The 15,873-nt window shown below is 45.4% G+C and overlaps 1 protein-coding gene across 1 annotated transcript in view; it reads right to left on the reverse strand.

Annotated features, from left to right (window-relative positions):
* Positions 1-2,274: 2,274 nt before the first annotated feature.
* LOC139537796 (neuronal vesicle trafficking-associated protein 2-like) overlaps positions 2,275-15,873 on the reverse strand; it is a 43,128-nt gene continuing 29,529 nt past the window's right edge. The window contains exons 4-5 of the mRNA XM_071339588.1: positions 4,034-4,144; positions 2,275-3,573 (exon numbers count right to left, since the gene is read on the reverse strand). Of these exons, the coding sequence (XP_071195689.1) occupies positions 3,382-3,573; positions 4,034-4,144 (303 nt within the window). The 3' untranslated portion in view covers positions 2,275-3,381. The remainder of the gene's footprint in view (positions 3,574-4,033; positions 4,145-15,873) is intronic.

Raw genomic sequence — 15,873 nt, forward strand, 5'->3', positions numbered from 1 at the left:
GCAGCCTTTCTCTGACGGACCGACAGCAGGTGGAGCAGCCTTTCTCTGACGGACCGACAGCTGGTGGAGCAGCCTTTCTCTGACGGGCCGACAGCTGGTGGAGCAGCATTTCTCTGACGGGCCGACAGCAGGTGGAGCAGCCTTTCTCTGACGGACCGACAGCTGGTGGAGCAGCCTTTCTCTGACGGGCCGACAGTTGGTGGAGCAGCCTTTCTCTGACGGACCGACAGCTGGTGGAGCAGCCTTTCTCTGACGGGCCAACAGCAGGTGGAGCAGCCTTTCTCTGACGGGCCGACAGCAGGTGGAGCAGCCTTTCTCTGACGGGCCGACAGCAGGTGGAGCAGCCTTTCTCTGACGGGCCGACAGCAGGTGGAGCAGCCTTTCTCTGACGGACCGACAGCAGGTGGAGCAGCCTTTCTCTGACGGGCCGACAGCAGGTGGAGCAGCCTTTCTCTGACGGGCCGACAGCAGGTGGAGCAGCCTTTCTCTGACGGGCCGACAGCTGGTGGAGCAGCCTTTCTCTGACGGGCCGACAGCTGGTGGAGCAGCCTTTCTCTGATGGGCCGACAGCAGGTGGAGCAAGCTGCATCGCCCCCTGTTAACTCCTGTCCTACTCTCCTCATAGATAGCAAACACTGTCCACACGGACGGTCTTTAACAGTGACTTGACTAGTGCCGTGTCTATTGGGTTTGATAAGCCTGGATATTTAAAGCTGGAATCCTCATTAGGGGCAACAGTGCCGGTGTTCGCTCCAGTGTTTTGTTATTGTTGTAGTTTTGCTGACGAAGCAGAGGTGAGGATCCTCGAGAAGGGTGATAAAAAAAAAATGCAGTAGATGTTCTGTTATTCTATCACACGTGCAATGATATCCGAAGGGGAAAAACACTGTCCGTTGTTTGCAGTAACTTATTTTTTTGTCGTAATATCCCAGACGTGGCAGTTTCACCATTAAAGGGGCAATCTACAGTAGCTACATCCATTTTTAGACTTATAAATTAATGATATATTCACATTTATTATTTAAGAATATAACTTATAAATGCCTCATGAGCTTACTTCAACTGTTGTATCCCATCAGAACCCAAAATATAAGATTATTTTTGTCCGATGTTTGTAAACAGTAAGTAAATGAGAACAAACACTGTATAGCCTCAAAACATGGTTTTATCTCATGGATGGTCAGTCCTTGCATCCATAGCTCTGTCTTTGAATTTGAGAGTGGTTATTTCTCCAGCACCATCAGCTTTTAAGCGAAACAGTGGCGGGGAGGAAAAACGTATTGTTTCAGCCGCTGATCGCCACTTTAAGGATTCCAGCTTTAACACAAGTTTGAGGCTATTTTCAATTATGAAAATCCCCATGTAGGAAAACAATCTTTGATTCAGGTAAATCTTGGTTCAATATTAACGATCACGCCCGTAAGCCCTTAAGCTCTTAATAGCTTAAGACTTGCCATGAGATGATGAATGAGAATCTAAGAGCAATGCCTATTTCAGTCAGGAAGTATGTACTTTATGTAAAGGAATGTACTGCATGTTGCTTGTATAGTTTATTATGCAATCATCCTGTTTGCTCACATTGTTCCATGTTAGTGCAACAAATCTCCCCTGTTTCACGTTGTCTCTGTGTTCTGTGTATATCTAATTACATGTTTCCACAGCTCCTGAAGAAACCAAAAAATGTGTTGCCTCCCTCTTGACGGCAGAGAAAAACATTTACGTTTTAATGTTAAGTTCCTGCAATTCTACACATTTTGCCATGTGGCGTAAACAACATGTTGTGGTTGTATAGCAAGTTTAGTGTAGTTCTACACATTTTGCCAGGGTGCAGATTTATTGTTGTTGCAGTTTTAAAGCTAATTTCCTGCAACTACACATTTTGCCATAACTTATGCCATGTTAATGATATCTGAGTGATATCTAAACATTGTTAGCTGACTCGGCTAATTGACTGATTGTCAGTGACTGACAAAACGAGAGAAAAACTGCTGATGCCCAACCCTGTGTATTCTACTATTCTAACTGTCAACTCTCAGGGCCCTAACCGCTTATATCGCTTATGCCTGGAGCCGGCCCTGGATTCTACGATGCATGAGGTACTAGATCAGCACGTGTAATTGTACCTTAACCCCCCCATCTTGTGTCATGTACCCTATGGCTTGCCAACGATCGTCAGCAGAGTTGGCTAATGCACACTGAACACATGTGGACCAGGATAATGAGAACGGAACCAAATCGTGGAGCATTGAAAACAACAGGACAGAGACTTTCTGATCAGGTCACAACTTGCTTTATTTTCATTTCAAACCTATGGGATGTACAGTGAGAAACTACTCCAGACTTTGCTACATATCAACTACCAAACATCACAATAGTTCAAAAAGCGTTTTTTTTTTTTTGACAAGATAAAAAAAAAAAAAATGGTAACAGAACAAAACTCTGCAGAGAAGCTCATCTACAAACGGTTCTAAACAATACCGGAACCAGAGTTTTGGCAAAGACGGCGATATACACAACGTGTGTGTCCCATCATCACCATGTCTTGGGTATTTATCCTTCGCAATAGACCCACATATTCATGTTGTGTACAGTGGCTGGACTGTCTGCTAAAGCGAAATGTAACTGGCAATAAAGGTCGCTCTTTTCACCACGAAAATGAGTTAAACTATCATGAAACCTAGCTACAACCATGCACACACATGAACTAGCATGAATGCACTGGGCTTTATACAGCTTGGCTCAATAAGGGAAGTAGAACATACAGGACAGTACATTAAAGAGTGTTCCGATATCAAACCGTCATGATAGAGAATACTTAGCTAGCTTTGCTCAGATAATTCAGGACATCTACTGTATATTGGTGTTCAAGTTTAACTTCCATAGATGTACAAATAGGTACTAATTTGGGAAAACCCTTTCTCTAAGAATGTATTACAGTATGAGTATGAACCAAAATGCCATAGATATGCCTGGACTTGAATCAGATGGACACATCAGATGGACACATCTGAAAAATGACTTTTGACTCACTCAGTTAGTAGCAGCTCAGAAAAGCATATACTCTGAATGGATTTCAACTTTGACTCGAGACTTTGTACAAACAGTTGTTTGATATCAAATACAAAATACCAATAACAAGTAAAAAAAAATAATTAGTGATGATAAATAATGAATAAATAAAGAAAACAGACAGCCAAGACAGAAGGGAGGAGAGGCAGAGATTGTGGTGGTGGGTGGGTGGATGGGCTGGGGCGGGCAGGTGGGCGTGACAGTACTCTGAGCCTAGCGAGACACTGGTGAACGATAGACACTCCCTGTTAAAAGCTTGTCATGGAGCCGGGCAAATGAGGTGGGGTTGGTGGGAGGGTTGGGCAGGCATACTCAGTGCCCGTCTGTGTTGGGCGGCTTGGCGTCGTGCGGGGCAGCGCCAGCGGGGAGCCATGGAGAGACGGAGCGGGAGGTGGTCTGCTTGGCCATGCTGTAGTGGCTGATCACCGTATAGAAGCGCCCTCGGGAGTTGGCATCCTGAGCTGTGTAGTAGGCCTCCAGAGAAGCAGGGATGCACCGCTTATGCTGCAGAGAGAGAGAGAGAGAGAGAGAGAGAGAGAGAGAGAGAGAGAGAGAGAGAGAGAGAGAGAGAGAGAGAGAGAGAGAGAGAGAGAGAGAGAGAGAGAGAGAGAGAGAGAGAGAGAGAGAGAGAGAGAGAGAGAGAGAGAGAGAGTTCAATAACATACTCTCCTCACGTACAGACTGCTGCACAACACTAAGGGTTTTTTCTGGTGAAGAGGTAATTTTTTTTCTCTGAAGAGTGCAGGGGCTGTGTCTAAAATTGGATTTGCTTCAGCTAACATGTAGTCCACAGCAACAACCTCCAAAGGTGACTGTACAGATGACTAGCCAGTGTAGTTTTAAGGCTTTGTCACAAATAGCACTCTATTCCCTATGCATTACACTACTTTTGACCAGAGCCCGTTGGGAATAGGGTTTCATTTGCGACACACATATGACCCCACATAAGACAGGACCCACTCACCTTGTATATGAATCCATCTGGGCAGCTGTGTTCGTACGTGAAGGCCTTGTACACCACCAGGAACACTATGCAGGCCAAGAAGGCCAAGGCCAGGACTATCAGAATCGTGACCTGGGAATAAAAGATGAGAAATACTCCGGTCAATTTTATAGCTGCCGGCAAGGTCAGGTCTCTTGTCAAAGCGAAGGTCTTGAAGCAAGGTTTGACACCATAAATAAGTATATGTTCAAAAGAGCACTCGACAACTAACAACCAAAATAACCTCCATCACAATACATTTTTAACCATCACTTGTCTGGTGACAAGGTGAGAGAAAACAAGTGAATATGCATTAGGATTTGATGAAACCAATATCACAAGATTGTTTTCATGATAACAGTTAAAACACCAAGCAGACCAAAGTCTTCGGTCCTTTAAGAACCTGGTGTATGTAACATATTAGGTATCACTTTATCTAGATAGTCCATCTGCCTTACAGACTATCTACAGACTATATGTAACATTTAATCTTACTACCAGCATAAATAGAAACCCTCTTAAACCTAACCTTAAACCTAACCCTTACCCTAACCCTTATTCTAACCCTAAACCTAACCCTAAACCTTATTCTAAACCTAACCCTAACCTTTATTCTAAACCTAACCCTAACCTTTATTCTAAACCTAAACCTAAACCTAACCCTAACCCTTATTTTAAACCTAACCCTAACCCTTATTTTAAACCTAACCCTAACCCTTATTCTAAACCTAACCCTAACCTTTATTCTAAACCTAACCCTAACCCTTATTCTAAACCTAACCCTAACCCTTATTCTAAACCTAACCCTAACCTTTATTTTAAACCTAACCATAACCTTTATTTTAAACCTAACCCTAACCTTTAATCTAAACCTAACCCTAACCTTTATTCTAAACCTAACCCTAACCCTTATTCTAAACCTAAGTTTAGCAAGCAGTTACTTTACAACAGATACTTTGTTGATAGTGTCAGTAGAACAATCCGAACTATCTAAATAAAGTATGATCAAATATTGTGTGCTATAGCTTGGAAGAAAAATACACATGACTCTGGGTGACAACATAGTGATGTTTGTTTCCAACATTAGAGCTGTTTTCCTAAAGAAGTTCAATCCGCTTCGTGTTTTGTTTCCTTGCCACAATACTAACAAGTATTGCGATACTTGTATCGTCCCGACATGTTAATAACTCATCATCATTAGCTCTAGAAGGTCCCATTTGAGTAGTGAGGTAGAGGGAGAAAGCACAGAGTGTGTTCATTGGCTGCCAGATTAAACCCAGTGGAGACAAACAGATTTAATAAAAACCTTCACTAATTCAATTTTTCACAATTCAGCACCCATATTGGTCACAAAACGCAGTTGATGCAGACAGAGGCTAGAAGAAAATAGCTTGGTTTGGAAATGAGTGAAATGGAGAAGTGTGAAACTGTTTTGAGCAGCGCTAATGTATAATTTATCACAAACCACATCCCTAAAATATACACAATCCAATAAATCAGAACACTTTCAATAGTGATTCAAATAAGTACATCTATACGTCTTGATGTTGAAATGTTGTGTTTAAAATGTGTATTTCACCTGGTAGACGAGGCAGTTTTATAGTGAGAGATGAACATATAAAAGGACCAATGTTCTCCCTGTTCCTCCTGAATCTATGATTGGGTGCTTTGGAGCACCGGTTAATTAAAATTATGCAAATGTATATAAAGGACAGCTGAGAGAAGTAAGAATGGTATTGTCAAGTGAAGACTTTAAAGAGGGGTGAAAGAACACGTGCACACACCAACACTCTACATTAGGTGGTAGTACAGTAAAGCTCTGTTTTTACCACAGTGTCAAAGCAGGTGACTGAAGTGCTATCTCCATCTTCAGTTTCACAATTCATCATAATGCGCCATAAAACAATTTCCCTGTTTCCAATGGCCTCCCTCCGTACTGGCCAACACACCATCTCGGCAGGATGCTAGGCTAGGGTAATTATAGCTGAGTGCTGATTAGCAGAGATCAGGATGATTTGTACAGAGGCTAAATGACAGTTGACTTCTGTGTTAATGTCAGGACACATGCTTGATTCTGTCTGACGTTTTGTACAATTACATTCGCTTATCACAAACCCTAAACATGTTGAAATGGCTGCTTAAAAAGGGCTTTTAGGCTCACAAATAATTAATTACACATCTACTGTAGCTATCTACTATTTTACATCTTACGTTTTGATTTTAAAGCATAATTAGTCATTCAAAACTCAATCAGTCTTGCTAAATCAATGCTATAACAAAACTTTTTTTTTTCTCTCTCTGGCAGCTGTCCAAATGACAGAAACACATTATTATTATTTATTATATGGAATATCAATTGATCGCTTCTAACCTGACAGAAAAATGGGGTTCACGTTAATATTAATGATTACCTTCTTTATAATCTCAATGAACCCTAAACCAGGATTTGAAATTACACCATGACACAAATTGTACATGAATGTATGCATTGGACATTCTTGATCTATATCTACATGTTACCTTTACTATTATTATACTACATTATTACATTAGAATATTTTCATCACTGGTGGCCAGCATTTGTTTCATCGTGTTAAAGATTCATCTCAAACTTATTTCAAATTTGAGATTAGTTCAATTTGATGATAATACTCATCTCACAGGTAGCATCCAGTCCTATTTAGTGTGCCCTCACAGCACCAGGTAGCATCCAGACCTATTTAGTGTGCCCTCACAGCACCAGGAAGCATCCAGACCTATTTAGTGTTCCCTCACAGCACCAGGTAGCATCCAGACCTATTTAGTGTTCCCTCACAGCACCAGGTAGCATCCAGACCTATTTAGTGTTTCCTCACAGCACCAGGTAGCATCCAGACCTATTTAGTGTGCCCTCACAGCACCAGGTAGCATCCAGTCCTATTTAGTGTGCCCTCACAGCACCAGGTAGCATCCAGACCTATTTATTGTGCCCTCACAGCACCAGGTAGCATCCAGTCCTATTTAGTGTGCCCTCACAGCACCAGGTAGGATCCAGACCTATTTAGTGTGCCCTCACAGCACCAGGTAGCATCCATTCCTATTTAGTGTGCCCTCACAGCACCAGGTAGCATCCATTCCTATTTAGTGTGCCCTCACAGCACCAGGTAGCACCAATAAAATGGTTGGCCTTCTAGTCAGAACACCACAGTATACGGAGGGAATGGAACCTTACTATTGAACAGTCTGAATCATATGTAACGGATATGAAATGGCTAGCTAGTTAGCGGGTACGCGCTAGTAGCGTTTCAATCAGTTACGTCACTTGCTCTGAAACCTATTAGTAGTGTTGCCCCTTGCTCTGCAAGGGCCGCGGCTTTTGTGGAGCGATGGGTAACGACGCTTCGTGGGTGTCAGTTGTTGATGTGTGCAGAGGGTCCCTGGTTCGCGCCCGTGTCGGGGCGTGGGGACGGTTTAAAGTTATACTGTTACACATACACCATAGTCTAGTATAGTCCAACTCTAGGTGAGGATACGTTTGCCAATTTCCACCACATCAAATGTCCCGACTACAGTAATACAACATTATTGGCAGATGTGTGCTCCCCGCTGGCTGGCTGGCCCTGGGTTAGTTGTGAATGGAATGACCTCTATTTTCCCTTGCCTTGACGATAATGGGGACTAAACTGGTGTGGACCGGCAGATCCGCCATGATCCAATTCCCATCTGACTGGTTGTTTTCCTTTGTATTTTGATTAAATACAAACTGCTTCATTTTGAAAGGTTTTGCTGACTAGCTGTATTTGTCCTTGTGCCAGCTGGCACACATGTAAAACTTTCCCTAAAGCACTTGACTCAATAAGGTCAGGGAGAGACGTCATCAAATGAGGTCAAATCTGCCCCAAATATGGCAGCTATAGTCTTAGTGCAGACAGGCAGGCAGACAGACAGACAGACACTCAGGCAGACAGAGACGGGCAGGCAGACAGGCAGACACTCAGGCAGACAGAGACAGACAAGCAGACAGACAGAGACAGGCAGACAGACAGACAGAGACAGATAGGCAGACAGAGACAAAACAGACAGGCAGACAAGGTTGATGTTTCTGCTGCTGTTGTTGTTTGTGTTGTTGTTCTTGGCGGCGTCGTAATCTGACATCACTATAATCCACATAGACGGAGGCCCATAATCCCTAGGAAGCAGCAGGATTTATACACTGGCTAAACATCCATGGAGTGCAGGGTGGGTGTGTCACTGTGCTAGCAGTACAGTCAGAGTGGCTGTGGTACAGTACAGACAGAGTGGCTGTGGTACAGTACAGACAGAGTGGCTGTGGTACAGTACAGACAGAGTGGCTGTGGTACAGTACAGTCAGGGTGGCCGTGGTACAGTACAGTCAGGGTGGCTGTGGTACAGTACAGTCAGGGTGGCCGTGGTACAGTACAGACAGGGTGGCTGTGGTACAGTACAGACAGGGTGGCTGTGGTACAGTACAGACAGGGTGGCTGTGGTACAGTACAGACAGGGTGGCTGTGGTACAGTACAGACAGGGTGGCTGTGGTACAGTACAGACAGGGTGGCTGTGGTACAGTACAGTCAGAGTGGCTGTGGTACAGTACAGACATGGTGGCTGTGGTACAGTACAGACAGGGTGGCTGTGGTACAGTACAGACAGAGTGGCTGTGGTACAGTACAGACATGGTGGCTGTGGTACAGTACAGACATGGTGGCTATGGTACAGTACAGACAGGGTGGCCGTGGGACAGTACAGACAGGGTGGCCGTGGTACAGTACAGACAGGGTGGCTGTGGTACAGTAGAGACAGGGTGGCTGTGGTACAGTACAGACAGGGTGGCCGTGGTACAGTACAGACAGGGTGGCTGTGGTACAGTACAGACAGGGTGGCTGTGGTACAGTAGAGACAGGGTGGCCGTGGTACAGTACAGACAGGGTGGCCGTGGTACAGTACAGACAGGGTGGCTGTGGTACAGTACAGACAGGGTGGCTGTAGTACAGTAGAGACAGGGTGGCCGTGGTACAGTACAGACAGGGTGGCTGTGGTACAGTAGAGACAGGGTGGCTGTGGTACAGTACAGTCAGAGTGGCTGTGGTACAGTACAGACAGGGTGGCCGTGGTACAGTACAGACAGGGTGGCCGTGGTACAGTACAGACAGGGTGGCTGTGGTACAGTAGAGACAGGGTGGCTGTGGTACAGTACAGACATGGTGGCTGTGGTACAGTACAGACAGGGTGGCTGTGGTACAGTACAGACAGAGTGGCCGTGGTACAGTACAGACAGAGTGGCTGTGGTACAGTACAGACATGGTGGCTGTGGTACAGTACAGACAGAGTGGCTGTGGTACAGTACAGTCAGGGTGGCTGTGGTACAGTACAGACAGAGTGGCTGTGGTACAGTACAGACAGAATGTGTTCTTCAGACAGACATGGAGGACAGGGTGTGTTCGTCAGACAGATATGGAGGACAGGGTGTGTTCGTCAGACAGACATGGAGGACAGGGTGTGTTCGTCAGACAGATATGGAGGACAGGGTGTGTTCGTCAGACAGATATGGAGGACGCTATGGAAGCAAACGACAATCCAAGGAGTCAGAGGTGATTGTGTGTCTCTCTCCCTAAGCTGAGCCCACTGCAGATGTCTACTGTGGATGGGCGGACATCTCAAAACCTCCATCATCACCCGCCCACAACAACTGCCAGTTTTCATTTCCTATCACCCCTTCTCTCTATCACCCACGCGTTCTATCACCCCTAATCTCCTCTCCCCCACACGTTCTATCACCCCTAATCACGTTGTTCAGCTGAGTCTGCTGTGGCTCCGTGTAATAGGTTTCTGTTCAAACCTCAATTTATTGTTCCGAATACGGGGAAAGTTTCAACATGCAGGCTGCTATGTTTCTGCCATTTGTCTCCCTCAGACATAGGTTTTTTCTATATATGTGTCAGTTTGATCTTTTATTTTCTTCCTAACTCTTGCCCTATCTTGTAATTCCAGTCTCCTTGCCTTATGCTGTTAGAATGCAACCCTCGCCCACTCTCACAGCAAGACCACTTTTCCAGGCATACAGTATGTGAGCGCAAAAACTCTTACACTCGCTCCAGAGGGAGGAATCGAGAGGCAGAGAGAGTGGGGAAGAGAGAGTGCTAAAGAGAGGCAGAGAGAGGCAGAGAGAGATAGTCAGAGAGAGAGCTAGAGAGAGACAGAGAGAGGCAGAGAGAGAGCTAAAGAAAGACAGAGAGAGAGCTAAAGAGGCAGAGAGAGGCAGAGAGAGATAGTCAGAGAGAGAGCTAGAGAGAGACAGAGAGAGGCAGAGAGAGGCAGAGAGAGAGCTAAAGAGAGACAGAGAGAGAGCTAGAGGCAGAGAGAGGCAGAGAGAGATAGTCAGAGAGAGAGCTAGAGCGAGACAGAGAGAGGCAGAGAGAGCTAAAGAGGCAGAGAGAGGCAGAGAGAGAGCTTAAGAGAGACAGAGAGAGGCAGAGAGAGAGCTAAAGAGGCAGAGAGAGATAAAGAGGCAGAGAGAGGCGGAGAGAGAGCTAAAGAGGCAGAGAGAGCTAAAGAGGCAGAGAGAGGCCGAGAGAGAGCTAAAGAGAGACAGAGAGAGAGCTAAAGAGAGGCAGAGAGAGAGCTAAAGAGGCAGAGCGAGGCAGAGAGAGATAGTCAGAGAGAGAGCTAGAGAGAGACAGAGAGAGGCAGAGAGAGGCAGAGAGAGGCAGAGAGAGGCAGAGAGAGGCAGAGAGAGAGCTAAAGAGAGGCAGAGAGAGCTAAAGAGGCAGAGAGAGGCAGAGAGAGGCAGAGAGAGGCAGAGAGAGAGCTAAAGAGGCAGAGAGAGCTAAAGAGGCAGATAGAGGCAGAGAAAGAGCTTAAGAGAGACAGAGAGAGGCAGAGAGAGAGCTAAAGAGGGACAGAGAGAGGCAGAGAGAGAGCTAAAGAGGGACAGAGAGAGGCAGAGAGAGAGCTAAAGAGGGACAGAGAGAGGCAGAGAGAGAGCTAAAGAGGGACAGAGAGAGGCAGAGAGAGAGCTAAAGAGGGAGAGAGAGGCAGAGAGAGCGCTAAAGAGAGGCAGAGAGAGAGCTAGAGAGGCAGAGAGAGAGCTAAAGAGGCAGAGAGAGTCTGTTCTTCCTCTAGCATCAGGTGGTGCTGACAGAACAATGGGAGATAAGTTAATAAGTACATCAGTAGATCTATGATTGAGGAATGAAAGCCTATTGTCTGTGAATCATACTGGTATTATGCTTAAGCTGGCATTCAATACAGAGCCAAGCACAGAAGGGAAACGCTGTTCCTCTATTGTAAGATTTTGCTCACAATATGAGGATATGAAGAGGAGGGGATTCAGTTTTTCTGATAACATGAAGAAGAAAATTGGGCTTTACCTGCCATTTTCACATGACCAGTTAACTGTATCTCTGAGGCTAAGACCTGTTAAAATGGAGGGAGCTTTGTAAGACTGAGGGAACTACAACCATCTTTTTTATTGAATGTAATGGTCTTAGATTTCCCTCTCAAGCCCTTATGAGATGGTTTTAGATGACTGAGCTACATGGCAACCTGAAGGGGGATGCCCACTAGGAAGGAGGCTGAGGAAGGAAAGGGGGGAGTGACACTCAGGATACGTGGTGCCATGGAGGTAACAATGTCTAGAACAGGGATGGGCAACTTTTATGGAGGCCATAAAAAAGCTGAAAAGCTGAACCCCCTCCTCCTCATAATGTGAGCAAAATATTTTTGTAGCCCCCAGCTTGACATTTTTAACATTTTAGAGTTCATTTAGTGCAATTCTACACATTTGCCATGGGGCAGAGAAGAAAATTAACTGTTTTATAGCTAATTTCCCACAATTCTACAAATTCTGCCATAGGGTAGAGAGAAATGTTTGCAGTTTCTAATATAATAGCTGAGTGAGACTGACTAACAAAATCAAAGACGGACCCCCAGCCGGTAATTCGACCACGATTACTAACTTTAGATAGCTGGCCGCTAGCTTACCAATCTACCATTTTTTTTGCTGACATGGGCTAATTGAGTGACTATCATTGACTGACTTAAGGGTAAAAACTGCTGATGCACAACCACATTTCTAACTTGCACCTTGTGTATTCTACTATTCTAACTTGCACCTTGTGTATTCTACTATTCTAACTTGCACCTTGTGTATTCTACTATTCTAACTTGCACCTTGTGTATTCTACTATTCTAACTTGCACCTTGTGTATTCTACTATTCTAACTTGCACCTTGTGTATTCTACTATTCTAACTTGCAACAGTAAGTTGAGACCCCGACTGAGTAAAAAATACTGCCACCACCATGCTTCACCGTAGGGCTGGTGCCAAGTTTCCTCCAGACGTGACACTTGGCATTCAGGCCAAAGAGTTCGATCTTGGTTTCATCAGACCAGAGAATCTTGTTTCTCATGGTCTGAGAGTCTTTAGGTGCCTTTTGCAAACTCCAAGCGGGCTGTCATGTATCTTTTACTGAGGAGTGGCTTTCGTCTGGGCACTCTACCATAAATGCCTGATTGGTGGAGTGCTGTGGAGATGGTTGTCCTTCTGGAAGGTTCTCCCATCTCCACAAAGGAACTCTGGAGCTCTGTCAGAGTGACCATCAGGTTCTTGGTCACCTCCCCGACAAGGCCCTTCACCCCCGACTGCTCAGTTTGGGCGGCCAGCTCTAGGAAGAGTCTTGTTGGTTCCAAACTTCTTCCAATGAAGAATGATGGAGGCCACTGTGTTTTTGGGGACCTTCAATGCTGCAGAAATGTTTTGGCCCCCTTCCCCAGATCTGTGCCTCGACACAATCCTGTCTCGGCGGTCTACGGACAATTCCTTGGACCTCATGGCTTGGTTTTTGCTCTGACATGCACCGTCAACTGTGGGACGTTATATAGACAGGTGTGTGCCTTTCCAAATCATGTCCAATCAATTGAATTTACCACAGGTTGTAGAAACATAAAGTTGTAGGAACATCTCAAAGATGATCAATGGAAACAGGATGCACCTGAGCTCAATTTCGAGTCTCATAGCAAAGGGTCTGAATACTTATGTAAATAAGGTATTTCAGTTTTTTATGTTTAATAAATTGTAGATTGATGAGGATTGATTGATGTCTTCCTTTCCTGTGGCGGTCCTCATGAGAGCCAGTTTCATCAAAGCGCTTGATGGTCGCTTGACGCGACTGCACTTGAAGAAACTTTCAAAGTTCTTGAAATTTTCCAGATTGACTGACCTTCATGTCTTTAAAGTAATGATGGACTGTCATTTCTCTTGGCTTATTTGTGATTTTCTTGTCATAATATGGACTTGGTCTTTTACCAAATAGGGCTATATTCTGCATACCACCCCCCTACCTTGTCACAACACAACTGATTGGCTCAAACCCAAACGACGCTGAGCCAATTGTGCACCGCCCTATGGGATTCCCAATCACGGCCGGTTGTGATACAGCCTGGGTGGCTTCATCCAAGGTGGCTTAGCAGTTCAGACGTCTTTTTCCGTATTGTCGTGTCGTGTCCTGTATATATATATATTTACACCTTTTCTTCGCATATCTTTTATTATCCAAGAACTCAACTACAAAAGCTTTCCTGCAAAAGCTTTCCTGCAACCCGCTTCACCAATTACAAAAAGTATTATTTACCTCAATCTGAAAATCCATCGTGGAAGCTAGCCAGGGGCTAATTCAGAAGCTAGCCTGAAAGCTAACCAGAAGCTACTCCGATAGCTAGCCAGAAGCTAATCTGTAGCTGCCCCGAAATTAGCCGGTTTGCTGGCTAGCGTTGGTGTTTCAGCTGCCCACGTTTTGTGGTCATCAGCTATTCCTTTAGCTCGATAATCTACCGGCACTTTTGTGCAACGCGACTCGGACCGGAGCATCCCGGGACTTTTTTTCTCTCAGTTTCCCCGGATTCCAGCCGCAGGCTCTGGACACTTGCACCTTGATTTCGCAGCTAGCTAGCTGCAAACCGTGTGACTATTGGCTTACGTCGACCCCGGAGCAAACTCAAATCATGCTGGAGCTAGCCAGCTGAGGAGTTCCATCACCATCCGGACCCGTTTCTTTTGTTGCTGCTGCAGATACGGAACCCCACCGGGCCTTCACGACTGACTGCCGCGACTGACTGCCGACGTTATCTGCCCGAGGGATTTATCCAACCGGCACCTCCGTCCCGACGTTACCTGAACGCTCATCTGAGGCCCGCTAATCGTTAGCTGTCTTATCGGCTGCTATCTGAACAAAACCCCACTACACGGAACCCCACTAACCTACCGACGGAAACGCACGAGGTATCTACAAACAGACCTCCATCCTATGCTGCTACCGATAGCCATATACCCGGCCAGCTGTCTGGATCGCCACGACCCCAACCAACCTCTACTCACTGGACCCTTATTGATCACTCGATTAAGCATGCCTCTCCTTAATGTAAATATGCCTTGTCCATTGCTGTTCTGGTTAGTGTTTATTGGCTTATTTCACTGTAGAGATTCTAGCCCTGCTCTCTATACCATATCCAACCTCTCAGTTCCACCACCCACATATGCGATGACATCACCTGGTTTCAATGATGTTTCTAGAGACAATATCTCTCTCATCATCACTCAATACCTAGGTTTACCTCCACTGTATTCACATCCTACCATACCTTTGTCTGTACATTATTCCTTTAAACTATTTTATCGCCCCCAGAAACTTCCTTTTACTCTCTGCTCTAGTAGCTCTAGGCGACCAATTCTCATAGCTTTTAGCCGTACCCTTATCCTACTCCTCCTCTGTTCCTCTGGTGATGTAGAGGTGAATCCAGGCCCTGCAGTACCTGGCTCCACTCCTATTCCCCAGGCGCTCTCTTTTGATGACTTCTGTAACCGTAATAGCCTTGGCTTCATGCATGTTAACATTAGAAGCCTCCTCCCTAAGTTTGTTTTGTTCACTGCTTTAGCACACTCTACCAACCCGGATGTTTTAGCCGTGTCTGAATCCTGGCTTAGAAAGACCACCAAAAATTCAGACATTTTCATCCCCAATTACAAGATTTTCAGACAAGATAGAACGGCCAAAGGGGGCGGTGTTGCAATCTACTGCAAAGACTGCCTGCAGAGTTCTGTTATACTATCCAGGTCTGTTCCCAAACAATTTGAACTTCTACTTTTAAAAATCCACCTCTCTAAAAACAAGTCTCTCACCGTTGCCGCCTGCTATAGACCACCCTCTGCCCCCAGCTGTGCTCTGGACACTATATGTGAACTGATTGCCCCCCATCTATCTTCAGAGCTCGTGCTGCTAGGCGACCTAAATTTGAACATGCTCAACACCCCAGCCACCCTACAATCTAAGCTTGATGCCCTCAATCTCACACAAATTATCAATGAACCTACCAGGTACCACCCCAATTCCGTAAACACGGGTACCCTCATAGATATCATCCTAACAAACTTGCCCTCCAAATACACCTCTGCCGTTTTCAACCAAGATCTCAGCGATCACTGCCTCATTGCCTGCATCCGTAATGGGTCAGCGGTCAAACGACCTCCACTCATCACTGTCAAACGCTCCCTGAAACACTTCAGCGAGCAGGCCTTTCTAATCGACCTGGCCGGGGTATCCTGGAAGGATATTGATCTCATCCCGTCAGTAGAGGATGCCTGGTCATTTTTTTTAAATGCCTTCCTCACCATCTTGAATAAGCATGCCCCATTCAAGAAATTTAGAACCAGGAACAGATATAGCCCTTGGTTCTCTCCTGACCTGACTGCCCTTAACCAACAGAAAAACATCCTATGGCGTTCTGCATTAGCATCGAACAGCCCCCGTGATATGCAACTTTTCAGGGA

This window comes from Salvelinus alpinus, chromosome 13 (assembly GCF_045679555.1).
Source record: "Salvelinus alpinus chromosome 13, SLU_Salpinus.1, whole genome shotgun sequence".
NCBI classification, from domain to species: Eukaryota; Metazoa; Chordata; class Actinopteri; order Salmoniformes; family Salmonidae; genus Salvelinus; species Salvelinus alpinus.